Here is a 25,199-nt window from a genome sequence, read left to right on the forward strand (position 1 = left end):
TATTGTTCAATGAATACGAATATTGTAAATAAAACAACGATTACGCTGGGCCATTATTGTCGATAGTTAGTGCGTAAAAACGACGCATTATCGCCATCTGTGGATGTAAATAAAAAATAAACGCAGGCTCCGTTGGCGTATTTTCATTATGGTATTTTTTATAATATTCAAAGTCGATTTATGATAGCATACATTTTCATTAGCATCGCAAATAAATAGCGCCGTAAATAAATAGCATAAGGAATAAAAACAAACGTAATAATAATATTTAGTTTCTTAAATACGGTTCGATTAAATTTTACCATAGATAGGCACGGCACATTTTATCAAAATGTACATTTCACAGTCGATAGTTTATGTGAGTGCTTCAAAAATATAAAAAAAAAAAAAAAAAAAAAATTTCAGGCACTTCCCTGAACGAACAAATTCTCGATGTATTTACACAACTTCAAAAATGTATAATTATAATTATTACAATGATGACTATGAAAAAAAAATCTCTTTTTTCTTTTTTTTAGTGACGACGCGACGCGACGCGACGCGATGGCCGCAGACTGACTGACGTGACTCTCTCGCGCCGGGTGAGTGTAATCTTATTAGAAATAAACATATATAAAATCTATCTACCTATCTATCTATCACAAGTGCATTTAATATATTTATAATATGTGTAGTATTATTTTATCATAATATATAAAATACACCACCGGGACAAAGGCGTACCTGCGTAATATTCAATATAAAAAAGTAAGGCAATCAATCTCAATCGGTTTGTTTGCGTATACATAAAATAAAAAAATACATCGTAACAATGCAATCGTGTCATAATCTGGCGGTCCTGATAAGGACCTTTGTTTGTCGTCTATGCTGTTATTGTTCTTGCGCGATAGAGTGCGCAGATGATGGTCGTGTGTGGCGGCTGTGACTTCTCACTTGGAGCTGGTGTACTTGGTGACGGCCTTGGTGCCTTCGCTGACGGCGTGCTTGGCCAGCTCTCCGGGCAGCAGGAGCCTGACGGCCGTCTGGATCTCCCTGCTGGTGATGGTGGATCTCTTGTTGTAGTGGGCGAGACGCGACGCCTCGGCGGCGATGCGCTCGAAGATGTCGTTGACGAAGCTGTTCATGATGCTCATGGCCTTGCTGGAGATACCGGTGTCGGGGTGCACCTGTTTCAGCACTTTGTAGATGTAGATTGCGTAGCTCTCCTTCCTCCTGCGCTTGGACTTCTTCTTGTCCCCCTTGGATATGTTCTTCTGGGCCTTGCCAGACTTCTTGGCTGCCTTTCCACTGGTCTTGGGCGGCATTGTCGATTTTTTTCTCCGAGCTTAGCTGAGGCGGCGATACGGCGGAGCGAGCGGTAGCTTATAGCTGATCATTTTTCGACGACCCCATTTTGTCACTTCGGTCGGCGCGTTCCGCAAGGCCGGTCCTATCCCCACTCCCCACTCCGTCGGCGGCGACGCGCCAATGCGGTGAGGGGGACCGACTGCGGCGCGCGCACAGTGGACAGCGTAAATAAGCCCCTCTTAGAATTTTGAACCACAAACACCGCCAGCCACTCGCACGCGCTTCTCGCCCGTGCAGCTCGTATATTTTTAAAGACAAACCCAGTTCGCCATGTCCGGTCGCGGAAAGGGAGGAAAGGTCAAGGGAAAGGCAAAGTCGCGCTCCAACCGCGCGGGGCTCCAGTTCCCCGTCGGCCGTATCCACAGGCTTCTCAGGAAGGGCAACTACGCCGAGAGGGTGGGAGCCGGCGCGCCCGTCTACCTCGCCGCCGTGATGGAGTACCTGGCCGCTGAGGTGCTCGAGTTGGCCGGCAACGCCGCCAGGGACAACAAGAAGACCAGGATCATTCCCAGGCATCTGCAGCTGGCCATCCGCAACGACGAGGAGCTTAACAAACTGCTCTCGGGCGTGACCATCGCCCAGGGAGGTGTACTGCCCAACATCCAGGCGGTGCTCCTGCCCAAGAAGACAGAGAAGAAGGCTTAAGTCGTGCACTCCGTCACCACGTATCACGATAACCGCCACCGATTGCCTGATTGCCTGCCGACGAAATGAAATTATAAATAAAGGTCCTTTTCAGGGCCGCCACATTGCGATGCGTTTGTCCCGGCCGTTAGGTGTATTTTATTATTATTATTATTATTATTATTTATATTATTTCTTTTAAAAAAAAACATCTATAATATTATATATTTGAATGTTTATTTTTATAAAGTAATTGATATGTATTGTAAATACTTTACCGTACATTTTATTTCAGTTTTTTTTTTTTGTTATTATTTTACCGTGTTAATAAATTCCTATTTTATATAGGTAGGTAGGTAGGTAGATAGATAGATAGATGGATACATAGATACATACATAATCCATAGTAAAAAAATAACATAATATGTGTAAATAGAAGGCTGTTTTTTCAAAATAAAGGAACACCCATGTAAATATCTATTTTACAATGTTGATTGTAAGAAATTGCAAATGGCAATAAGTCCGCCATTTAACTGTGTATACATTTTAGTACGTATGGCGTTCTATATTACGGTTAATAAAGATTTATTATTAATATTAACGATTAACGGGGGGGAAAAAAAACGTGTCATATTCTCAATAATGTTTAACATGACTTCTTAAAATTATATAACTTCTCTTAACGTTTTTCCTTTTATATTTTTTTTTATGTAAAAATACAAAAAAATAATAATAAAAAATAAAATTAATCCCGGCAGCGAATAAAAGTTGAAACGATCAATTAATCATGTACATGTGGCGGTCCTGAAAAGGACCATTTTAGAGACGCATCGTGCTGCAGCCAAGTTCGAAGACAATGATAATACAACATTCATTATAAAATCATCATCCGTTGCTGTTGGGTGGGGGGCGGCGGTGATGTTTAAGCGCGCTCGCCGCGGATACGCCTGGCCAGCTGGATGTCCTTGGGCATGATGGTGACGCGCTTGGCGTGGATGGCGCACAGGTTCGTGTCCTCGAACAGGCCGACCAGGTAGGCCTCGCTGGCCTCCTGAAGGGCCATAACGGCGGAGCTCTGGAAACGGAGGTCCGTCTTGAAGTCCTGGGCGATCTCGCGCACCAGGCGCTGGAAGGGCAGCTTGCGGATGAGGAGCTCGGTGCTCTTCTGGTAGCGACGGATCTCACGGAGAGCCACCGTGCCGGGCCTGTAGCGATGGGGCTTCTTCACGCCTCCGGTGGCGGGGGCGCTCTTGCGCGCCGCCTTGGTGGCCAGCTGCTTCCTGGGCGCCTTCCCTCCGGTGGACTTGCGAGCCGTCTGCTTGGTACGTGCCATTTTATTTGATTTTTTCCGTTTCAAACTATCCGGGCGGAGTAGGTTTATACGAATGCGCTCACTTTTTGAAGATGGCTCCTATTTATCGAAGTTATACGTTTCGCCGTGGAGGGGGACAGGACGGCGCCGATTGGACAATTCAAAAAGACCGCGCGGCATCCGTCCGCTTCCCCCCTTTCCGTCCGTTCCGTTTGTTCCCGTTCGTTTGACTGTTTGAATAGAGAATCGCGAGATGGCTAACTATTTTATGATTAAATGAATAAAATAAATTATCGATAATATAATAAACATATAAATAAATAATAATAATACTAAGTAAAAGGCTGGCTGACTGACAATTTACACGGCGGTTGACGGACTGTCCACGTAGCGTGTTCGTGTGCGTGCGCGTCGTGACTCGGCAGGGGAGACGCAGGCGTCTACGAAGAGCTTAAATAGAGCGTCCGTAAAAATTTCAGCACACTCACTCACAGTTCACTGTCCGGCACGGTCGCACGCCGTGCTCTCGAGTTTTGTTTTTGAGAATATTTGAAGAAAACCACTTGCGAGAATGACCGGTCGCGGAAAGGGAGGAAAAGGCCTGGGAAAAGGAGGCGCCAAGCGTCACAGGAAGGTTCTGCGTGATAACATCCAGGGTATCACGAAGCCCGCCATTCGCCGTCTGGCTCGTCGCGGCGGAGTCAAGCGCATATCCGGCCTGATCTACGAGGAGACACGCGGGGTGCTGAAGGTGTTCCTTGAGAACGTTATCAGAGACGCTGTCACCTACACCGAGCACGCTAAGAGGAAGACTGTCACCGCCATGGACGTCGTCTACGCCCTCAAGCGCCAGGGCCGCACCCTGTACGGTTTCGGAGGTTAAAAAAGAAAATGTCTTCAACTCGCCTACCCGTTTCCGACAACCATCCACACGATTAAAAAACGGCCCTTGTCAGGGCCAACAATCGCCTCGTCGGTCAGTCAGTCGGTCCCGTTCTGTTAGCCGGCCGTGCATCTGAAAAATAATAATAATATGATAGAAATGCTTTTGAAAAAGAAATACATAATAATAATAATAATAATAATTATCAAATGATTATTTAATTTATAATATTAAAAAAAAAAAATAATAATATACGAGATTGATGAAGTAAAATATTAATAACTCAATACTCGTCGGTTTCGTACCGTCACAAGTTGGATTATAAACTTATTCTCTCTTCTGATGATGAGATATTTTTTTTTTTTTTTTGCATTAAAATGTGAATAAAAATAATATGTCATATATTATAAAAGAAAAGTCTCACAACTTTCAAGTGAAATATTATTTACCAAATTGTCTATGTTTACTTATATTCTCATTAAAAAAAAATAAATAATAATAAATACCCATCATGACATAAATAATATTATTATGTAGGTATTCTATTACTTTTAAATTTAATAAAATAAATGCACGAAGCTGGCTGGCTAGCTAACCGACGATTCGACATAGAGAGCGCATATGGTAGCCCTGACAAGGGCTTTTTAACTCCTCAAAATTACGGTGTCCATCAACCCCCGCCGTCTTCCGATTCGGGAAGGGGATAAGAATAATAATAGTTGTAGACTCGCCGGCGTCGTCGTCGTTGTCACCGCCTACTTCTTCGGGGCGGCCTTTTTCGCCGCGGGCTTGGCTTTCGGGGCGGCCGCCTTCTTTGGCTTGGGCGCCTTCGGCTTCTTGGTGGGAGGCTTGGCGGTCTTCTTGGCCTTGGTCGGGCTCTTGGCCTTGGCGGGCGCGGCTTTCTTCGCGGCGGCCTTCTTTGCGGGCGAGGCGGCGGCCTTCTTGGCCTTGGCCGGAGCGGCCGCCTTCTTGGCGGGCTTCTTCTTCGAGGCGGCCGAGGAGGAGGCGGACTTGTCGGCGGCCGGCTTCCTCTCCTTCGCGGGGGTGGAGCGCTTCTTGGACGCGGCCGCGGCGGGCTTCTTCTTCTTGGCACCTCCGGCGGACGCCTTCGCCTTGCTAGCTTCCAGCTTGAAGGATCCGGATGCTCCCTTCCCCTTGGTCTGGACGAGGGCGCCGGACTCGACGGCCCCCTTGAGGTACTTCTTGATGAAGGGGGCGAGCTTGTCGGCGTCGACCTTGTAGTTGGCGGAGATGTACTTCTTGATCGCCTGCAGGGAGGAGCCGCCGCGCTCCTTGAGCTCCTTTATCGCGTTGTTCACCATCTCGGAGGTCTTGGGGTGAGAGGGCTTCGCCTTCGGTTTTTTGGAGGCGGCGGCCGAAGCCTTCGCCTTCTTGGCCGGAGTCGCCGGGAGGGGGGACGCTGCCGCTGGCGCTGCTGTGTCTGCCATCTTCTGCTGTAGATATTCTCTGCCGATAATCACACGAAAAAAGCGAGTGTGGCAAAAAGTCACCGTTTGATGGCGCCCTAATTTTTTTTTTTTTTTTTTTTTTTTTTTTTCTTGAGCACTTCACTAACACTGACACTTTTCCCGCCTGAGGGGCCACAGATTCTACACTGGTGTACCTGCGCTGTGCGCATTGCCACCATTTCGGCACTGAATTTAATTATTTCAAACTGACACTTAACTTTAAAAACTTGAAACTTTTCGCAGGGAAAACTAGTAACAAAAACCCTGCTCGAACTGGTTGGGATAAAAAGATTACTTCGCGAATTTAAGTATTTCACACTCTTCACTTTTCACTTCACTGTACATATACACTGCACTGGCACTCGTCACTTTCACTGCACTTATATTTCACACATAACTGCACTCATATTTCACACTACACTGCACTTGTTCACTTCACTTTCACTGTCTAATTATTTTATGCAAAATTCGAATCACTGTTCTTGACCGCGCGTTTAAATATTTCATTACATATTTAATGGGCGGGAGTAGGGATTTGGATACATTCCTATATCTATATACATATTAGTCTTATGTGTATGTTTTCAATCGTTATACATTTTTCGCGTTTTTAAATATTTCATTTTCTTATGTTACTTATGTCTAGGTATATTTTATCTTAATTTAATTTATTTCAATCGTTGTACATTACCGCGATTTTAAGTATTTTATTTATTTAATTCTACGAGGGGATACGTCGGAGAAGGTGATGGTATCTTTGGTCGCATTTTTATCGCGTTTTTGTCTCGCCGAGTTTTCAGGGTGGGTGTGTGTGATTCTCTGCCATTATGTAATGTTTGGGCAGTCTATATTTATATGTAAAAACTAGTGAGTCTAAGTTATAATCTCCTAGTTGATTTATTTTTGGGTTTTTATGGTCTTTTATATTATCATAGAAATTTTTAGTTTGGTTTATCGCGTATTCTTTGAGGGTGGGGATTTTTTGATTTTCGTGGAGTTTTTTAATACTTTGTTGTTTACGTGTATTATACGCTATTTTTATGCACTTATTTTGATTAACTTGGAGCCTTTCAAATTGAGTTGTACGTAGGCTGCCCCAAACCGGGAAGGCATATGTAAGTATGGGACGAATCAGCGTGTTGTATATAAGCATTTTCACACGAGTGCTCATAGGATTCCTTCTGTTAAGAAGTGCACTTATGGCGCTCGTTGCGTTGTTTGCTTTGCGTTTTGTTTTTGTCACATGGGGATTCCATGTGAGTTTCGAGTGTAGATTCAGCCCGAGATACTTGACTTCTTTTACCCACTGTATAGTGCTATTTCCTATTGTGAGGTTGTTTGCCGGCGCTCTTTTTCTGCGAGAGAACATTATGGCTTCTGTCTTAGTCTCGTTGAGTTTGAGTCTCCACCCGCGGTAGTACTCCGCGAGTTCGGACGCCCCTGTTTGTAGGTATTTTGTCGCCATTTCTGGTGACAAAGAGGTCGCGTATAGTGCCATGTCGTCTGCATAAATTGCTTTCTCGCATCTTCCAAGCGCCGGAATGTCGTGTGTGTATATGTTGAAGAGGTGTGGGCCTAGGATGCTTCCTTGCGGAACACCTTTCGGTATGTCTCTCGGTGTGGATGTGCTGTTTTTGTATGCCACTTTGAATGAGCGGTCTGTGAGATAAGATTTTATAATTTTTGTGAGATATATGGGTGTGTTTGTGTTGTGTAATTTATGGACTAGTCCATCTATCCATACGGTATCGAAGGCCTTTTCTAGGTCGAAAAGGGCCATCGCTGTGGCTCGGTTTTTATTGAGTTGCCAGGATAGATGTTCGACTAGTCGTGTCAGCTGGTGTGTGGTTGAGTGGTGGGCTCGGAAACCAAATTGCTCGTCGGGCAGAGTCTCGTTACTTTTATGGTGTGTGAGAAGTCGAGTGGTGATTACTTTTTCTAGGAGTTTACTGAGAGTATTCAGTAAACTTATTGGTCTGTAATTGGTGGGTATTTTGTGGTCCTTGCCCGGTTTGGCGAACGGAAGTACAGTCGGTTGTTTCCACTCTAGTGGGAAATAGCCTTGCAGTAGGCACGCGTTAAATATTTTAGATATTTCTATTCTGGCTCTGATCGGTAGGTGTTTTAGAATTATGTTATGAATTTTATCCGGTCCAGGTGCCGTGTTTGTTTTTAGTCTTTTTAGGTTTATAGCTATCTCTCCGGGAGTGCACAGCTTAATTCCATCTATGGGAATTTGCTCCACTTGTTCTATTTCCGTAAGGCTGAAGTTAACTAAGCGATCCTTCTCAGGATCGCTTAGGCCGTCCGTGGCGGTGTATGCCTTTTCGAAAGCATCCGCAAGCGCGTCTGCTTTGGCGGCGTCTGACGTGGCTAGGGTTTGTCCTATCGTCAGTGGAGGGATGTTAATGCCTCTTCTTTTGAGGGCTTTTGCTATTTTCCATACGGATTGATCGCCCGGTCTGAGCGAGGAAACCTTTTTCTCCCAGAGAGAGCTTTTTAATATTTTTATTTCTGCTTTTATTTTTCGTACTAAAATATTATATTCTTTTTTATATGATTTATTTTTGGTGCTTTGATACATTTTTCGTAACTTATTTTTATCCGCGATTATTGAAGTTATTTGTGGCGTAAGTTTTATTATATTTGGCGTAATTATTTTTATGGGGATGCATTCGTCGCGTGCCACTTGAATGTAATGTGTTAAATGGTTTATCGCGTCGTCTATTTCTTGTTTATTATTATATGTATTTGGAGCCAAGTAAATGCCGTCGTTGATACTTCTTTTAAATTTCTCCCAGTCGGCTTCCCCGTACAGCACCTGTTCCCTGGTGATGTTTCTCGTCTCGCCGCCCACGGTGAATATCACCGGTAAGTGGTCCGACGACAACTCATCAAGAGTTTCCATCTGTGACATGTACGGGACGTTCCGAACTAGCGCGATATCCAACGTGGACGGATACTTGGCTCTATGTATGTGTACGGTAGGCCGGTCCGGGTACGAAATATTGTAGTCCCTCCTCTCCATATGTCTGTATAGTGCGTTTCCGTTTGCGTTTGTCATGTGATTGTTCCAGTATTGGTGTTTAGCGTTAAAGTCGCCGGCTATTATGACCGAGGGCCCCAACGCTAGTAGTCTGTCTATGTCTCGTATTCCGTTGTGTAGTAGTGCATTCCCCTTGCTAACGTACGTGGATACGATAACAGTGGGTTTGCCGTCTATGTCCGTCTGTATGGCGGTCGCTTCCGTTACGTTAAGTTTCGGCGTGGCGAGGAGGGTGTGCGGGATGGATTCTCGGATGAGAATTGCTGTTCCGCCCCCCCTCCTCCCCTCGCGATCGTTTCGGTATAGTTCGTATCCGGGCAGCCTGATATATTGTTGTGGGGTTAAATGTGTCTCAGTTATTAGAATGATTTTCATACCCGTCTGCTCGGCGAGATGCAGCAGTTCTTCTGTCTTGCTTGTGATGCCGCGCGCGTTCCACAAGAGTATTCCGGTGTCGCGGGGATGCTGCTCATCCATCGAGAAGCGGGGAGAGGAGTTCCATCAGAACCATCACCTTTTCCCACTTATCCGCGCAGCGTGCGAGGCGTGATCGGGCCTGAATCATGACCCTCATGATGGCCACGATTTCCGCATCTTCTGAGGGCGCCGGCTGGTCCTCCTGGACCAGGGGCCGCGTCATCTCGGGGCGCCCGGCCGGGCGCTGGGCGGTGGGGCGGAGGGGGGTGGGTAGGAGGGGTGGGCGGTTGGAGAAGGTAGGGAGGGTAGAGGGGGGAAGGTGGGGGAAGTGGGAGGTGGGGGGAGGGTTGGAGCTTGTACCGGCGGCCACCGCCGACCAACTTCTGCCATTTACGCGGGCTAGCGCCTGTGTTTGGCGTGGGCCCGGTCGCGGTTGGATACTCGCCACGTATTTTACGCGGTGCGAGCATCCGCTGTAATTTGCGGGGTGCGATTCCCCGCAGTTGCAGCATGTTGCCGGTGTGTCGACGGTTTTCACGCACTCTTTTGTTGCGTGATTTCCGTCGCATTTGACGCACCTGGCCACACGGTGGCAGTTAGCCGATGCATGGCCAAAGCCCTGGCATCGGTAGCACTGCGTGCCGTGTGAGAGGTGCGTCGATTTATACTTCTGCATCTTTATGACGCAGAAGCATACGGCTTTAACCGCCATTCTCAATTTCCCCATGTCGGTGGACGCGGGGAATTGAGCGAGGTATATCGCCTCCTCGCCTTTGGTGTTTAGCTGCGACACCTTTGTCGCAGGAAAACCTTGTGCGGTCAGATCATCCGCGATCTGACGGCATTCCAGTTGGGGAAGGCCTTTAATGACCGTCTTTTTCAGACGGTCTTCTCCTGATGTGTATGTGTGGAATTCCACACTAGCACTTTCAAGTTTCTCGATGGCGGATTGTCGGTCCGCCATCGTGTGCATGGTCAGGGTTGCCTTCCCCATGCGGCCATATTTGATTGCAAATTTGGTGCCGCTGATCGCGGCGATTAGGTCTCCGTGGGTCATCTGGCCCATGGAGACCACTATCGGCGGTATTCTGAGTTTCGCAGCTGCCGCGGAGCCTAAGACTCCGGCGGCTTGTGCGATGGTCGGGCGAGAGGCGAGGGGGCGGCTGGCGGTATTTGTGTAGGTGGCTGAGGTCGGTCGGCGTGTGGTAGCGGTGCGGGAAGTGGTGGAAAGGGTCGGACGTTTGTGTGGGACTACTCCGGGGGCGTCCCTCACCTCGGGTAGTCCCTCGTAGCGATTCCCTGTTGTGAGGGAGATCGGTGGCGTCGGCTGGCGGGCGCGCTTCGCCGTGGATTTGGGCGTCGACCACTCCATTGGTGGGTCGCCGGGGATGATGATCGGAAGTAGTGGTTCTTCCGTAATGAGGGAGGGGTTTTCCCTCATGTACTTTTCCACGAGGTCGTGGAACCGCTTGGGGGTCATTGGTGGACCGCTTATCTGGATGTGCAGTCCTCCCTCCTCCGTTTTGAAGCCGAGGCTGTCGGCCATGGTGGTGGAGCGGGGTCTGCGGCACTCCCGGGCTGCGGGCGCAGCCGGGTTCGTCTGCGGACTACCTCTAGGGGCCCTACTCGTCTTTCAGGCGGAACCTATTAATAGTCCAAAAGTGACTTACCCGGTGTGCTGTGCAGCGGGCGTAGCGGGATGCGGGCGTGCGGCGGCGGGCGCGGCGGCGATGGTCGTCACGGCTGTCCCCGGGGGGGGGTGGCGGCGGCGGGATGCGGGGCGCGAGCGGGGCTCAGCGCGTCGGCAGGTAGGCACTTGGTGATTCACAGGTATAACCACTTTATCCGGGAAAACCGAATTTCGGGGAAAACACACTGGTTGCTTTATTGCTCAAGGTGAGACAATAAAACAGATGATCTATGGCGCCCTAATCGCGCGAAATTCTGTACTCGAAAATAATTTGTACCGTGTCGCAGTCGGGCTACGCGCGCTTGTCGATTTTGCCGATGAAAAGTGTTGTCATTTATGCTTAGGCGGTCGGACAAAAGGCGTCGCGGGGGCGCAGCCCCGAGGCTGGGACCCTCCGGAATGAGGGGATCCTCCGCGCGGGAGGTCTCGCCGTCGTCGCGCGGCGTCGCCGGGGGCCCGGGCCCCGGGCGCGCGGAGGTGCGGACATTCGGAGGCGCAAATGCGCGAGGGCGGCAGCGTTGGGCGGCGGAAAAGCGGGCGCGAATCCGTCTCCCCGGCAAGTTGGGGCTCCGGGGGGGCACCGACCTCTCGGGGGAGAGCCCGGGCCGCAGTCCGAGGCGGCGGTGGGCGACAGGGGCGGCCGCGGCCCCCGGCACCGGGGCCCCGAAGTGGCCGATCGTAACACACACAAGCGCGCGCTAGCGGACCTACAGATATAACTTCCGAGTTCGAGAGGCGGGCGCGGAGAGAGATCGAGCTGGTCCGGCCCGGCTGCCGATGGAGACGATGTAAAAGGAATAAGACATGTAGGTGATGATATAAGCATTTAAATAAAAGTAAATATGTATTTATGTAAACAAAATATATATTATACAATTATATGTATAATTATTATAATATTATGTTGTATGTATATTTTTTTTGTTACGTTTTTCTTAGTGGCAATCTGTAATTTTATTATGGGAACAATTCCATTTGAGAAAAATGTAATTAAAATGAAAAAAAAAAAAAAAATCAGAGACACAGATGGGGGGGAGGAAGGGAGAGAAAGAAGAAAGATGAAAGAAGAAAGAAAAGAGAAGAGAAGAGAATAAAAAAAAAAAAAAAAAAAAAAAAAAAAAAGTCCACAACGAACGTAAAGGAATGCAATGTGACGCGACGCGACGTGACGTAACGTAACGTAACGTAGCGCAACGTAACGTGACGTGACGCAACGCAGGGCAACGCGTCGTCCGGTGAAATTTTTCAGGCTGCGGTTTCTGTCGGTCTCAGATTTTGTTCAGTCGTGGATGATGTCGATTCAAAAGCTAATTTCGACGGCCCTTCAAATTGAAATGAATTATAAAAGTTTGACTGAGCTTTTGAAAGTTTAAGCTCAGTTCCCAAAATGAAAAAGAGGTTTTTAAACTTCCGAAAAGGAAATATAGAAGCTCAAAATAAGACAAAGATTTTTAAACTTCCGAATTAGAAATACAGAAGCTCTATAACGTAACGTACACATAGCATAGAATATTATGCAATACGATACTTCCAGCGCGGCGGAACTATCGTAAAGCAAAAATTATCTAGGGCGATAATTGCACGGGAAACATTCAAATTTAAATTTATATTATGCACTCTATTATATATCAAAGCCATGACCAACGCGCTCGCATAAAAGTTGAATCCGAGAAAGACGTGTAAATTTTTATCTACGTTAAATATAAAATAATGTTTTATCTTAAGGAATTAATCTAGCGAATATGGGCACTGAGCATAGCACAGTAGTACACAGTATTTGTACGGGAATGGCTGGCTATTATGAAGGGTGTGTATAAAACGGTATAATATTCCCAATGAATCATCTGAAAAGGAAGTTCATTATTGACACCACGTACAGAAAACAAAACAAGGCAACGGGAAACAAAAAACAAACGCTACATAATACAACAAGCACATCAACGCCACAATAAGTACATTATTTATGTGACCCCTTGTTTATTTTTTTAATATAATATAGAATAGTAAAATTAAAACCTATGTAAACACAAAAGTAGTCATATCATAAATCATCAGCAAAAATAAAAAAACAATTATGAAATATTTTACACAATCATGAGTAACTAGCGCCATCTGTTATAAATGAGAAAATAATATAAGCAACGATTGCCCGATGGCCGGCTGAACATTATCCCGTTCAACAGATGGCACCTTTCATAATCGTGGAGGGACACGGACGACGGTCGGTCTGTATGCCTGTAACTGGCCTACGGTCAAATGATTTGCTATGTGGGTAAATTCATAATCCATCTACGGATATATCTGCATATTTATTCATAACCTGTCAACGTAGTATCCGAACACTTCCGCGTTGTTATTTTCACATATAAATTATAGATAGATATATAAAACATAAGTGCATGGACAACATACAATTCAAGAAAAACAGTATATTACATATTTGAATTGAACAATTTGTTGAGAAATTGTAAATTTGCTTTCGCTTCGCGCGAAAAAAACAAAAATGATATTTTTATTACATAAGTACATATTTTCTTTGAACGTTTATTATTTTTATTTTCTTTTATTTAGGAAACATACAGTACAGTTACAAAGTTTAATATTTTACACAATTAGACTTAATTCTAATGGACCAGTGAATTTTCCATATTATAAAGCAATTATATGTAAGGTTAATGTTATGAAAGTATAAAAAAGAGAAGGAAAAAGAAAAATATAAATGAAAGTTGTTTAAAAATGAAAATTTAAGTGAAAAAAAAAGATATTTTAAAGTTTGTAGTTTGTAGTGAGTATTTACAAATGGAAATAGTAATTAAAAATTGAAATAAAGAATGAAAAACACGCTCAGATGTAAAAATAAATTAAAATAGTAATAACATTTTTTAAAAAAAGGAAAAACATAAATATACACATATTTATTTTAAGGGATTCAAAGAAACGATGAGAAGAATCCTTAAGTGAAATATAAGACAGTAAATGTTGGTCAATTTAAAAAACATCTTCAAAATTAAACTCACATTATAGTAAGAGCAGCAATATATTGATTTTATTTACATATATAATATAAGTAATTAAAAGTAGTTTAAAAGTATAAAAACATGCCAATGCAGCAGAGAAAAAAAAAGAAAAAATAAAGAAGGAATAACAAGTATTGCAAGTAATCTTTAAAATTTGAAAAAGCAATATAAGTAGAAGATTTTAAACCAAGAGAAGTCGATAAAATTTCATTAAAGCGATTTTAGTAGTAACACAAATTTCAAATGAGAAATTTGATTTATAATAATAATATATTAATTAGGCAACTACTTATATTGCAAGTAAATGAATGAATAACAATAAATATAATATGTCACCGCACATAGTAGGTAAATAATAATTATTCTTCTTCTTCTTAGTTTTCATAAAAAGGTATGTAATAACATGTAGGTATTAACTAATTACCTGACAGTTAATATTGTTTTTGTAATTATCGAAATCAAAGTCAAGTGGACTGCCGCATTAGAAAAAGAGAGAAAAATAGTATATTAATAAAATTCAGTAGGTAATATAATGAACCGGAGAAGGATTTATAGTCATATTATAATAAAATATAATATATTACAGTAGGTACTTACGCCTACCCCCGCCCCCGATTGTCCTGCTGGCCGGCTGGTTCCGCCACCTCCGCCGCGCTCCCCGCGCTGCACTAATTTGAGATGATCCTGTGTTTTAAATGGATATTTATTATTATCCTATTCGAATTTCCAATCAGTCACCTTCGGACCTCGGTGCACGGAATCTCGGGGTAGGTCGGCCGGCCGGCCGGCCGCCCGCCCTGTCGCGGAAAATATTAACGCGGGTTGGTCGGTGTCAAAACGAAAAAAAGTACTCGCCGAATTCGCCACTGCTTGCTTTTCATTATTTCATTCCCGGTACCCGCCTAAATAGGCATTTACCTACCCGATGATTGGTGCAATAATAATTAGTGAAGTGTAGTGTGTGTACCGGTATTTAATCAATATTAATTGTCGTCGTGTTACATTTCAACCCGTATTGTTTATTAATTTGTCAGATTGAAATGATGATGACTTTGAATCTTCTTCCGCACGCGTACATGGTATGTCTCTCGTGTATTATTACAAAAAATATATAATATATCAACGCCGTACTGTGTAATTAATATATATTTATGTCGCTCATATTATATTGTTCAATGAATACGAATATTGTAAATAAAACAACGATTACGCTGGGCCATTATTGTCGATAGTTAGTGCGTAAAAACGACGCATTATCGCCATCTGTGGATGTAAATAAAAAATAAACGCAGGCTCCGTTGGCGTATTTTCATTATGGTATTTTTTATAATATTCAAAGTCGATTTATGATAGCATACATTTTCATTAGCATCGCAAATAAATAGCGCCGTAAATAAATAGCATAAGGAATAAAAACAAACGTAATAATAATATTTAGTTTCTTAAATACGGTTCGATTAAATTTTACCATAGATAGGCACGGCACATTTTATCAAAATGTACATTTCACAGTCGATAGTTTATGTGAGTGCTTCAAAAATATAAAAAAAAAAAAAAAAAAAAAATTTCAGGCACTTCCCTGAACGAACAAATTCTCGATGTATTTACACAACTTCAAAAATGTATAATTATAATTATTACAATGATGACTATGAAAAAAAAATCTCTTTTTTCTTTTTTTTAGTGACGACGCGACGCGACGCGACGCGATGGCCGCAGACTGACTGACGTGACTCTCTCGCGCCGGGTGAGTGTAATCTTATTAGAAATAAACATATATAAAATCTATCTACCTATCTATCTATCACAAGTGCATTTAATATATTTATAATATGTGTAGTATTATTTTATCATAATATATAAAATACACCACCGGGACAAAGGCGTACCTGCGTAATATTCAATATAAAAAAGTAAGGCAATCAATCTCAATCGGTTTGTTTGCGTATACATAAAATAAAAAAATACATCGTAACAATGCAATCGTGTCATAATCTGGCGGTCCTGATAAGGACCTTTGTTTGTCGTCTATGCTGTTATTGTTCTTGCGCGATAGAGTGCGCAGATGATGGTCGTGTGTGGCGGCTGTGACTTCTCACTTGGAGCTGGTGTACTTGGTGACGGCCTTGGTGCCTTCGCTGACGGCGTGCTTGGCCAGCTCTCCGGGCAGCAGGAGCCTGACGGCCGTCTGGATCTCCCTGCTGGTGATGGTGGATCTCTTGTTGTAGTGGGCGAGACGCGACGCCTCGGCGGCGATGCGCTCGAAGATGTCGTTGACGAAGCTGTTCATGATGCTCATGGCCTTGCTGGAGATACCGGTGTCGGGGTGCACCTGTTTCAGCACTTTGTAGATGTAGATTGCGTAGCTCTCCTTCCTCCTGCGCTTGGACTTCTTCTTGTCCCCCTTGGATATGTTCTTCTGGGCCTTGCCAGACTTCTTGGCTGCCTTTCCACTGGTCTTGGGCGGCATTGTCGATTTTTTTCTCCGAGCTTAGCTGAGGCGGCGATACGGCGGAGCGAGCGGTAGCTTATAGCTGATCATTTTTCGACGACCCCATTTTGTCACTTCGGTCGGCGCGTTCCGCAAGGCCGGTCCTATCCCCACTCCCCACTCCGTCGGCGGCGACGCGCCAATGCGGTGAGGGGGACCGACTGCGGCGCGCGCACAGTGGACAGCGTAAATAAGCCCCTCTTAGAATTTTGAACCACAAACACCGCCAGCCACTCGCACGCGCTTCTCGCCCGTGCAGCTCGTATATTTTTAAAGACAAACCCAGTTCGCCATGTCCGGTCGCGGAAAGGGAGGAAAGGTCAAGGGAAAGGCAAAGTCGCGCTCCAACCGCGCGGGGCTCCAGTTCCCCGTCGGCCGTATCCACAGGCTTCTCAGGAAGGGCAACTACGCCGAGAGGGTGGGAGCCGGCGCGCCCGTCTACCTCGCCGCCGTGATGGAGTACCTGGCCGCTGAGGTGCTCGAGTTGGCCGGCAACGCCGCCAGGGACAACAAGAAGACCAGGATCATTCCCAGGCATCTGCAGCTGGCCATCCGCAACGACGAGGAGCTTAACAAACTGCTCTCGGGCGTGACCATCGCCCAGGGAGGTGTACTGCCCAACATCCAGGCGGTGCTCCTGCCCAAGAAGACAGAGAAGAAGGCTTAAGTCGTGCACTCCGTCACCACGTATCACGATAACCGCCACCGATTGCCTGATTGCCTGCCGACGAAATGAAATTATAAATAAAGGTCCTTTTCAGGGCCGCCACATTGCGATGCGTTTGTCCCGGCCGTTAGGTGTATTTTATTATTATTATTATTATTATTATTTATATTATTTCTTTTAAAAAAAAACATCTATAATATTATATATTTGAATGTTTATTTTTATAAAGTAATTGATATGTATTGTAAATACTTTACCGTACATTTTATTTCAGTTTTTTTTTTTTGTTATTATTTTACCGTGTTAATAAATTCCTATTTTATATAGGTAGGTAGGTAGGTAGATAGATAGATAGATGGATACATAGATACATACATAATCCATAGTAAAAAAATAACATAATATGTGTAAATAGAAGGCTGTTTTTTCAAAATAAAGGAACACCCATGTAAATATCTATTTTACAATGTTGATTGTAAGAAATTGCAAATGGCAATAAGTCCGCCATTTAACTGTGTATACATTTTAGTACGTATGGCGTTCTATATTACGGTTAATAAAGATTTATTATTAATATTAACGATTAACGGGGGGGAAAAAAAACGTGTCATATTCTCAATAATGTTTAACATGACTTCTTAAAATTATATAACTTCTCTTAACGTTTTTCCTTTTATATTTTTTTTTATGTAAAAATACAAAAAAATAATAATAAAAAATAAAATTAATCCCGGCAGCGAATAAAAGTTGAAACGATCAATTAATCATGTACATGTGGCGGTCCTGAAAAGGACCATTTTAGAGACGCATCGTGCTGCAGCCAAGTTCGAAGACAATGATAATACAACATTCATTATAAAATCATCATCCGTTGCTGTTGGGTGGGGGGCGGCGGTGATGTTTAAGCGCGCTCGCCGCGGATACGCCTGGCCAGCTGGATGTCCTTGGGCATGATGGTGACGCGCTTGGCGTGGATGGCGCACAGGTTCGTGTCCTCGAACAGGCCGACCAGGTAGGCCTCGCTGGCCTCCTGAAGGGCCATAACGGCGGAGCTCTGGAAACGGAGGTCCGTCTTGAAGTCCTGGGCGATCTCGCGCACCAGGCGCTGGAAGGGCAGCTTGCGGATGAGGAGCTCGGTGCTCTTCTGGTAGCGACGGATCTCACGGAGAGCCACCGTGCCGGGCCTGTAGCGATGGGGCTTCTTCACGCCTCCGGTGGCGGGGGCGCTCTTGCGCGCCGCCTTGGTGGCCAGCTGCTTCCTGGGCGCCTTCCCTCCGGTGGACTTGCGAGCCGTCTGCTTGGTACGTGCCATTTTATTTGATTTTTTCCGTTTCAAACTATCCGGGCGGAGTAGGTTTATACGAATGCGCTCACTTTTTGAAGATGGCTCCTATTTATCGAAGTTATACGTTTCGCCGTGGAGGGGGACAGGACGGCGCCGATTGGACAATTCAAAAAGACCGCGCGGCATCCGTCCGCTTCCCCCCTTTCCGTCCGTTCCGTTTGTTCCCGTTCGTTTGACTGTTTGAATAGAGAATCGCGAGATGGCTAACTATTTTATGATTAAATGAATAAAATAAATTATCGATAATATAATAAACATATAAATAAATAATAATAATACTAAGTAAAAGGCTGGCTGACTGACAATTTACACGGCGGTTGACGGACTGTCCACGTAGCGTGTTCGTGTGCGTGCGCGTCGTGACTCGGCAGGGGAGACGCAGGCGTCTACGAAGAGCTTAAATAGAGCGTCCGTAAAAATTTCAGCACACTCACTCACAGTTCACTGTCCGGCACGGTCGCACGCCGTGCTCTCGAGTTTTGTTTTTGAGAATATTTGAAGAAAACCACTTGCGAGAATGACCGGTCGCGGAAAGGGAGGAAAAGGCCTGGGAAAAGGAGGCGCCAAGCGTCACAGGAAGGTTCTGCGTGATAACATCCAGGGTATCACGAAGCCCGCCATTCGCCGTCTGGCTCGTCGCGGCGGAGTCAAGCGCATATCCGGCCTGATCTACGAGGAGACACGCGGGGTGCTGAAGGTGTTCCTTGAGAACGTTATCAGAGACGCTGTCACCTACACCGAGCACGCTAAGAGGAAGACTGTCACCGCCATGGACGTCGTCTACGCCCTCAAGCGCCAGGGCCGCACCCTGTACGGTTTCGGAGGTTAAAAAAGAAAATGTCTTCAACTCGCCTACCCGTTTCCGACAACCATCCACACGATTAAAAAACGGCCCTTGTCAGGGCCAACAATCGCCTCGTCGGTCAGTCAGTCGGTCCCGTTCTGTTAGCCGGCCGTGCATCTGAAAAATAATAATAATATGATAGAAATGCTTTTGAAAAAGAAATACATAATAATAATAATAATAATAATTATCAAATGATTATTTAATTTATAATATTAAAAAAAAAAAATAATAATATACGAGATTGATGAAGTAAAATATTAATAACTCAATACTCGTCGGTTTCGTACCGTCACAAGTTGGATTATAAACTTATTCTCTCTTCTGATGATGAGATATTTTTTTTTTTTTTTTGCATTAAAATGTGAATAAAAATAATATGTCATATATTATAAAAGAAAAGTCTCACAACTTTCAAGTGAAATATTATTTACCAAATTGTCTATGTTTACTTATATTCTCATTAAAAAAAAATAAATAATAATAAATACCCATCATGACATAAATAATATTATTATGTAGGTATTCTATTACTTTTAAATTTAATAAAATAAATGCACGAAGCTGGCTGGCTAGCTAACCGACGATTCGACATAGAGAGCGCATATGGTAGCCCTGACAAGGGCTTTTTAACTCCTCAAAATTACGGTGTCCATCAACCCCCGCCGTCTTCCGATTCGGGAAGGGGATAAGAATAATAATAGTCGTAGACTCGCCGGCGTCGTCGTCGTTGTCACCGCCTACTTCTTCGGGGCGGCCTTTTTCGCCGCGGGCTTGGCTTTCGGGGCGGCCGCCTTCTTTGGCTTGGGCGCCTTCGGCTTCTTGGTGGGAGGCTTGGCGGTCTTCTTGGCCTTGGTCGGGCTCTTGGCCTTGGCGGGCGCGGCTTTCTTCGCGGCGGCCTTCTTTGCGGGCGAGGCGGCGGCCTTCTTGGCCTTGGCCGGAGCGGCCGCCTTCTTGGCGGGCTTCTTCTTCGAGGCGGCCGAGGAGGAGGCGGACTTGTCGGCGGCCGGCTTCCTCTCCTTCGCGGGGGTGGAGCGCTTCTTGGACGCGGCCGCGGCGGGCTTCTTCTTCTTGGCACCTCCGGCGGACGCCTTCGCCTTGCTAGCTTCCAGCTTGAAGGATCCGGATGCTCCCTTCCCCTTGGTCTGGACGAGGGCGCCGGACTCGACGGCCCCCTTGAGGTACTTCTTGATGAAGGGGGCGAGCTTGTCGGCGTCGACCTTGTAGTTGGCGGAGATGTACTTCTTGATCGCCTGCAGGGAGGAGCCGCCGCGCTCCTTGAGCTCCTTTATCGCGTTGTTCACCATCTCGGAGGTCTTGGGGTGAGAGGGCTTCGCCTTCGGTTTTTTGGAGGCGGCGGCCGAAGCCTTCGCCTTCTTGGCCGGAGTCGCCGGGAGGGGGGACGCTGCCGCTGGCGCTGCTGTGTCTGCCATCTTCTGCTGTAGATATTCTCTGCCGATAATCACACGAAAAAAGCGAGTGTGGCAAAAAGTCACCGTTTGATGGCGCCCTAATTTTTTTTTTTTTTTTTTTTTTTTTTTTTCTTGAGCACTTCACTAACACTGACACTTTTCCCGCCTGAGGGGCCACAGATTCTACACTGGTGTACCTGCGCTGTGCGCATTGCCACCATTTCGGCACTGAATTTAATTATTTCAAACTGACACTTAACTTTAAAAACTTGAAACTTTTCGCAGGGAAAACTAGTAACAAAAACCCTGCTCGAACTGGTTGGGATAAAAAGATTACTTCGCGAATTTAAGTATTTCACACTCTTCACTTTTCACTTCACTGTACATATACACTGCACTGGCACTCGTCACTTTCACTGCACTTATATTTCACACATAACTGCACTCATATTTCACACTACACTGCACTTGTTCACTTCACTTTCACTGTCTAATTATTTTATGCAAAATTCGAATCACTGTTCTTGACCGCGCGTTTAAATATTTCATTACATATTTAATGGGCGGGAGTAGGGATTTGGATACATTCCTATATCTATATACATATTAGTCTTATGTGTATGTTTTCAATCGTTATACATTTTTCGCGTTTTTAAATATTTCATTTTCTTATGTTACTTATGTCTAGGTATATTTTATCTTAATTTAATTTATTTCAATCGTTGTACATTACCGCGATTTTAAGTATTTTATTTATTTAATTCTACGAGGGGATACGTCGGAGAAGGTGATGGTATCTTTGGTCGCATTTTTATCGCGTTTTTGTCTCGCCGAGTTTTCAGGGTGGGTGTGTGTGATTCTCTGCCATTATGTAATGTTTGGGCAGTCTATATTTATATGTAAAAACTAGTGAGTCTAAGTTATAATCTCCTAGTTGATTTATTTTTGGGTTTTTATGGTCTTTTATATTATCATAGAAATTTTTAGTTTGGTTTATCGCGTATTCTTTGAGGGTGGGGATTTTTTGATTTTCGTGGAGTTTTTTAATACTTTGTTGTTTACGTGTATTATACGCTATTTTTATGCACTTATTTTGATTAACTTGGAGCCTTTCAAATTGAGTTGTACGTAGGCTGCCCCAAACCGGGAAGGCATATGTAAGTATGGGACGAATCAGCGTGTTGTATATAAGCATTTTCACACGAGTGCTCATAGGATTCCTTCTGTTAAGAAGTGCACTTATGGCGCTCGTTGCGTTGTTTGCTTTGCGTTTTGTTTTTGTCACATGGGGATTCCATGTGAGTTTCGAGTGTAGATTCAGCCCGAGATACTTGACTTCTTTTACCCACTGTATAGTGCTATTTCCTATTGTGAGGTTGTTTGCCGGCGCTCTTTTTCTGCGAGAGAACATTATGGCTTCTGTCTTAGTCTCGTTGAGTTTGAGTCTCCACCCGCGGTAGTACTCCGCGAGTTCGGACGCCCCTGTTTGTAGGTATTTTGTCGCCATTTCTGGTGACAAAGAGGTCGCGTATAGTGCCATGTCGTCTGCATAAATTGCTTTCTCGCATCTTCCAAGCGCCGGAATGTCGTGTGTGTATATGTTGAAGAGGTGTGGGCCTAGGATGCTTCCTTGCGGAACACCTTTCGGTATGTCTCTCGGTGTGGATGTGCTGTTTTTGTATGCCACTTTGAATGAGCGGTCTGTGAGATAAGATTTTATAATTTTTGTGAGATATATGGGTGTGTTTGTGTTGTGTAATTTATGGACTAGTCCATCTATCCATACGGTATCGAAGGCCTTTTCTAGGTCGAAAAGGGCCATCGCTGTGGCTCGGTTTTTATTGAGTTGCCAGGATAGATGTTCGACTAGTCGTGTCAGCTGGTGTGTGGTTGAGTGGTGGGCTCGGAAACCAAATTGCTCGTCGGGCAGAGTCTCGTTACTTTTATGGTGTGTGAGAAGTCGAGTGGTGATTACTTTTTCTAGGAGTTTACTGAGAGTATTCAGTAAACTTATTGGTCTGTAATTGGTGGGTATTTTGTGGTCCTTGCCCGGTTTGGCGAACGGAAGTACAGTCGGTTGTTTCCACTCTAGTGGGAAATAGCCTTGCAGTAGGCACGCGTTAAATATTTTAGATATTTCTATTCTGGCTCTGATCGGTAGGTGTTTTAGAATTATGTTATGAATTTTATCCGGTCCAGGTGCCGTGTTTGTTTTTAGTCTTTTTAGGTTTATAGCTATCTCTCCGGGAGTGCACAGCTTAATTCCATCTATGGGAATTTGCTCCACTTGTTCTATTTCCGTAAGGCTGAAGTTAACTAAGCGATCCTTCTCAGGATCGCTTAGGCCGTCCGTGGCGGTGTATGCCTTTTCGAAAGCATCCGCAAGCGCGTCTGCTTTGGCGGCGTCTGACGTGGCTAGGGTTTGTCCTATCGTCAGTGGAGGGATGTTAATGCCTCTTCTTTTGAGGGCTTTTGCTATTTTCCATACGGATTGATCGCCCGGTCTGAGCGAGGAAACCTTTTTCTCCCAGAGAGAGCTTTTTAATATTTTTATTTCTGCTTTTATTTTTCGTACTAAAATATTATATTCTTTTTTATATGATTTATTTTTGGTGCTTTGATACATTTTTCGTAACTTATTTTTATCCGCGATTATTGAAGTTATTTGTGGCGTAAGTTTTATTATATTTGGCGTAATTATTTTTATGGGGATGCATTCGTCGCGTGCCACTTGAATGTAATGTGTTAAATGGTTTATCGCGTCGTCTATTTCTTGTTTATTATTATATGTATTTGGAGCCAAGTAAATGCCGTCGTTGATACTTCTTTTAAATTTCTCCCAGTCGGCTTCCCCGTACAGCACCTGTTCCCTGGTGATGTTTCTCGTCTCGCCGCCCACGGTGAATATCACCGGTAAGTGGTCCGACGACAACTCATCAAGAGTTTCCATCTGTGACATGTACGGGACGTTCCGAACTAGCGCGATATCCAACGTGGACGGATACTTGGCTCTATGTATGTGTACGGTAGGCCGGTCCGGGTACGAAATATTGTAGTCCCTCCTCTCCATATGTCTGTATAGTGCGTTTCCGTTTGCGTTTGTCATGTGATTGTTCCAGTATTGGTGTTTAGCGTTAAAGTCGCCGGCTATTATGACCGAGGGCCCCAACGCTAGTAGTCTGTCTATGTCTCGTATTCCGTTGTGTAGTAGTGCATTCCCCTTGCTAACGTACGTGGATACGATAACAGTGGGTTTGCCGTCTATGTCCGTCTGTATGGCGGTCGCTTCCGTTACGTTAAGTTTCGGCGTGGCGAGGAGGGTGTGCGGGATGGATTCTCGGATGAGAATTGCTGTTCCGCCCCCCCTCCTCCCCTCGCGATCGTTTCGGTATAGTTCGTATCCGGGCAGCCTGATATATTGTTGTGGGGTTAAATGTGTCTCAGTTATTAGAATGATTTTCATACCCGTCTGCTCGGCGAGATGCAGCAGTTCTTCTGTCTTGCTTGTGATGCCGCGCGCGTTCCACAAGAGTATTCCGGTGTCGCGGGGATGCTGCTCATCCATCGAGAAGCGGGGAGAGGAGTTCCATCAGAACCATCACCTTTTCCCACTTATCCGCGCAGCGTGCGAGGCGTGATCGGGCCTGAATCATGACCCTCATGATGGCCACGATTTCCGCATCTTCTGAGGGCGCCGGCTGGTCCTCCTGGACCAGGGGCCGCGTCATCTCGGGGCGCCCGGCCGGGCGCTGGGCGGTGGGGCGGAGGGGGGTGGGTAGGAGGGGTGGGCGGTTGGAGAAGGTAGGGAGGGTAGAGGGGGGAAGGTGGGGGAAGTGGGAGGTGGGGGGAGGGTTGGAGCTTGTACCGGCGGCCACCGCCGACCAACTTCTGCCATTTACGCGGGCTAGCGCCTGTGTTTGGCGTGGGCCCGGTCGCGGTTGGATACTCGCCACGTATTTTACGCGGTGCGAGCATCCGCTGTAATTTGCGGGGTGCGATTCCCCGCAGTTGCAGCATGTTGCCGGTGTGTCGACGGTTTTCACGCACTCTTTTGTTGCGTGATTTCCGTCGCATTTGACGCACCTGGCCACACGGTGGCAGTTAGCCGATGCATGGCCAAAGCCCTGGCATCGGTAGCACTGCGTGCCGTGTGAGAGGTGCGTCGATTTATACTTCTGCATCTTTATGACGCAGAAGCATACGGCTTTAACCGCCATTCTCAATTTCCCCATGTCGGTGGACGCGGGGAATTGAGCGAGGTATATCGCCTCCTCGCCTTTGGTGTTTAGCTGCGACACCTTTGTCGCAGGAAAACCTTGTGCGGTCAGATCATCCGCGATCTGACGGCATTCCAGTTGGGGAAGGCCTTTAATGACCGTCTTTTTCAGACGGTCTTCTCCTGATGTGTATGTGTGGAATTCCACACTAGCACTTTCAAGTTTCTCGATGGCGGATTGTCGGTCCGCCATCGTGTGCATGGTCAGGGTTGCCTTCCCCATGCGGCCATATTTGATTGCAAATTTGGTGCCGCTGATCGCGGCGATTAGGTCTCCGTGGGTCATCTGGCCCATGGAGACCACTATCGGCGGTATTCTGAGTTTCGCAGCTGCCGCGGAGCCTAAGACTCCGGCGGCT

At 45.5% G+C, this 25,199-nt stretch overlaps 10 protein-coding genes across 10 annotated transcripts; 4 read left to right on the forward strand and 6 right to left on the reverse strand.

Annotated features, from left to right (window-relative positions):
• Nucleotides 1-692: 692 nt before the first annotated feature.
• On the reverse strand, nucleotides 693-1,437 carry LOC148270613 (histone H2B). The gene has a single exon (XM_088242354.1). The coding sequence runs from the start codon at nucleotides 1,302-1,304 to the stop codon at nucleotides 930-932; it is 375 nt and encodes a 124-aa protein (XP_088098480.1). The 5' UTR covers nucleotides 1,305-1,437; the 3' UTR covers nucleotides 693-929.
• Nucleotides 1,438-1,506: 69 nt separating this feature from the next.
• LOC148270614 (histone H2A) lies at nucleotides 1,507-2,092 on the forward strand. Its single transcript, XM_088242353.1, has one exon. The coding sequence runs from the start codon at nucleotides 1,618-1,620 to the stop codon at nucleotides 1,990-1,992; it is 375 nt and encodes a 124-aa protein (XP_088098479.1). The 5' UTR covers nucleotides 1,507-1,617; the 3' UTR covers nucleotides 1,993-2,092.
• Nucleotides 2,093-2,173: 81 nt separating this feature from the next.
• LOC148270615 (histone H3) lies at nucleotides 2,174-3,412 on the reverse strand. Its single transcript, XM_088242351.1, has one exon. The coding sequence runs from the start codon at nucleotides 3,302-3,304 to the stop codon at nucleotides 2,894-2,896; it is 411 nt and encodes a 136-aa protein (XP_088098477.1). The 5' UTR covers nucleotides 3,305-3,412; the 3' UTR covers nucleotides 2,174-2,893.
• Nucleotides 3,413-3,681: 269 nt separating this feature from the next.
• LOC148270616 (histone H4) lies at nucleotides 3,682-4,175 on the forward strand. Its single transcript, XM_088242355.1, has one exon. The coding sequence runs from the start codon at nucleotides 3,855-3,857 to the stop codon at nucleotides 4,164-4,166; it is 312 nt and encodes a 103-aa protein (XP_088098481.1). The 5' UTR covers nucleotides 3,682-3,854; the 3' UTR covers nucleotides 4,167-4,175.
• A 724-nt stretch (nucleotides 4,176-4,899) lies between these two features.
• On the reverse strand, nucleotides 4,900-5,672 carry LOC148270617 (uncharacterized). The gene has a single exon (XM_088242350.1). The coding sequence runs from the start codon at nucleotides 5,612-5,614 to the stop codon at nucleotides 4,922-4,924; it is 693 nt and encodes a 230-aa protein (XP_088098476.1). The 5' UTR covers nucleotides 5,615-5,672; the 3' UTR covers nucleotides 4,900-4,921.
• A 9,971-nt stretch (nucleotides 5,673-15,643) lies between these two features.
• Nucleotides 15,644-16,408, reverse strand: LOC148270618 (histone H2B). The gene has a single exon (XM_088242348.1). It carries the CDS (start codon nucleotides 16,273-16,275, stop codon nucleotides 15,901-15,903), a length of 375 nt encoding a protein of 124 aa, XP_088098474.1. The 5' UTR covers nucleotides 16,276-16,408; the 3' UTR covers nucleotides 15,644-15,900.
• Nucleotides 16,409-16,477: 69 nt separating this feature from the next.
• LOC148270619 (histone H2A) lies at nucleotides 16,478-17,063 on the forward strand. The gene has a single exon (XM_088242347.1). It carries the CDS (start codon nucleotides 16,589-16,591, stop codon nucleotides 16,961-16,963), a length of 375 nt encoding a protein of 124 aa, XP_088098473.1. The 5' UTR covers nucleotides 16,478-16,588; the 3' UTR covers nucleotides 16,964-17,063.
• An 81-nt stretch (nucleotides 17,064-17,144) lies between these two features.
• LOC148270620 (histone H3) lies at nucleotides 17,145-18,383 on the reverse strand. The gene has a single exon (XM_088242346.1). The coding sequence runs from the start codon at nucleotides 18,273-18,275 to the stop codon at nucleotides 17,865-17,867; it is 411 nt and encodes a 136-aa protein (XP_088098472.1). The 5' UTR covers nucleotides 18,276-18,383; the 3' UTR covers nucleotides 17,145-17,864.
• Nucleotides 18,384-18,652: 269 nt separating this feature from the next.
• On the forward strand, nucleotides 18,653-19,146 carry LOC148270621 (histone H4). Its single transcript, XM_088242349.1, has one exon. The coding sequence runs from the start codon at nucleotides 18,826-18,828 to the stop codon at nucleotides 19,135-19,137; it is 312 nt and encodes a 103-aa protein (XP_088098475.1). The 5' UTR covers nucleotides 18,653-18,825; the 3' UTR covers nucleotides 19,138-19,146.
• Nucleotides 19,147-19,576: 430 nt separating this feature from the next.
• Nucleotides 19,577-20,650, reverse strand: LOC148270622 (uncharacterized). The gene has a single exon (XM_088242345.1). The coding sequence runs from the start codon at nucleotides 20,583-20,585 to the stop codon at nucleotides 19,893-19,895; it is 693 nt and encodes a 230-aa protein (XP_088098471.1). The 5' UTR covers nucleotides 20,586-20,650; the 3' UTR covers nucleotides 19,577-19,892.
• Between the last annotated feature and the right edge of the window lie 4,549 nt (nucleotides 20,651-25,199).

This window comes from Micrasema longulum, unplaced genomic scaffold, assembly GCF_059751315.1.
Source record: "Micrasema longulum isolate JH-2025_06_02 unplaced genomic scaffold, ASM5975131v1 h1tg003676l, whole genome shotgun sequence".
Taxonomy (NCBI): Eukaryota; Metazoa; Arthropoda; class Insecta; order Trichoptera; family Brachycentridae; genus Micrasema; species Micrasema longulum.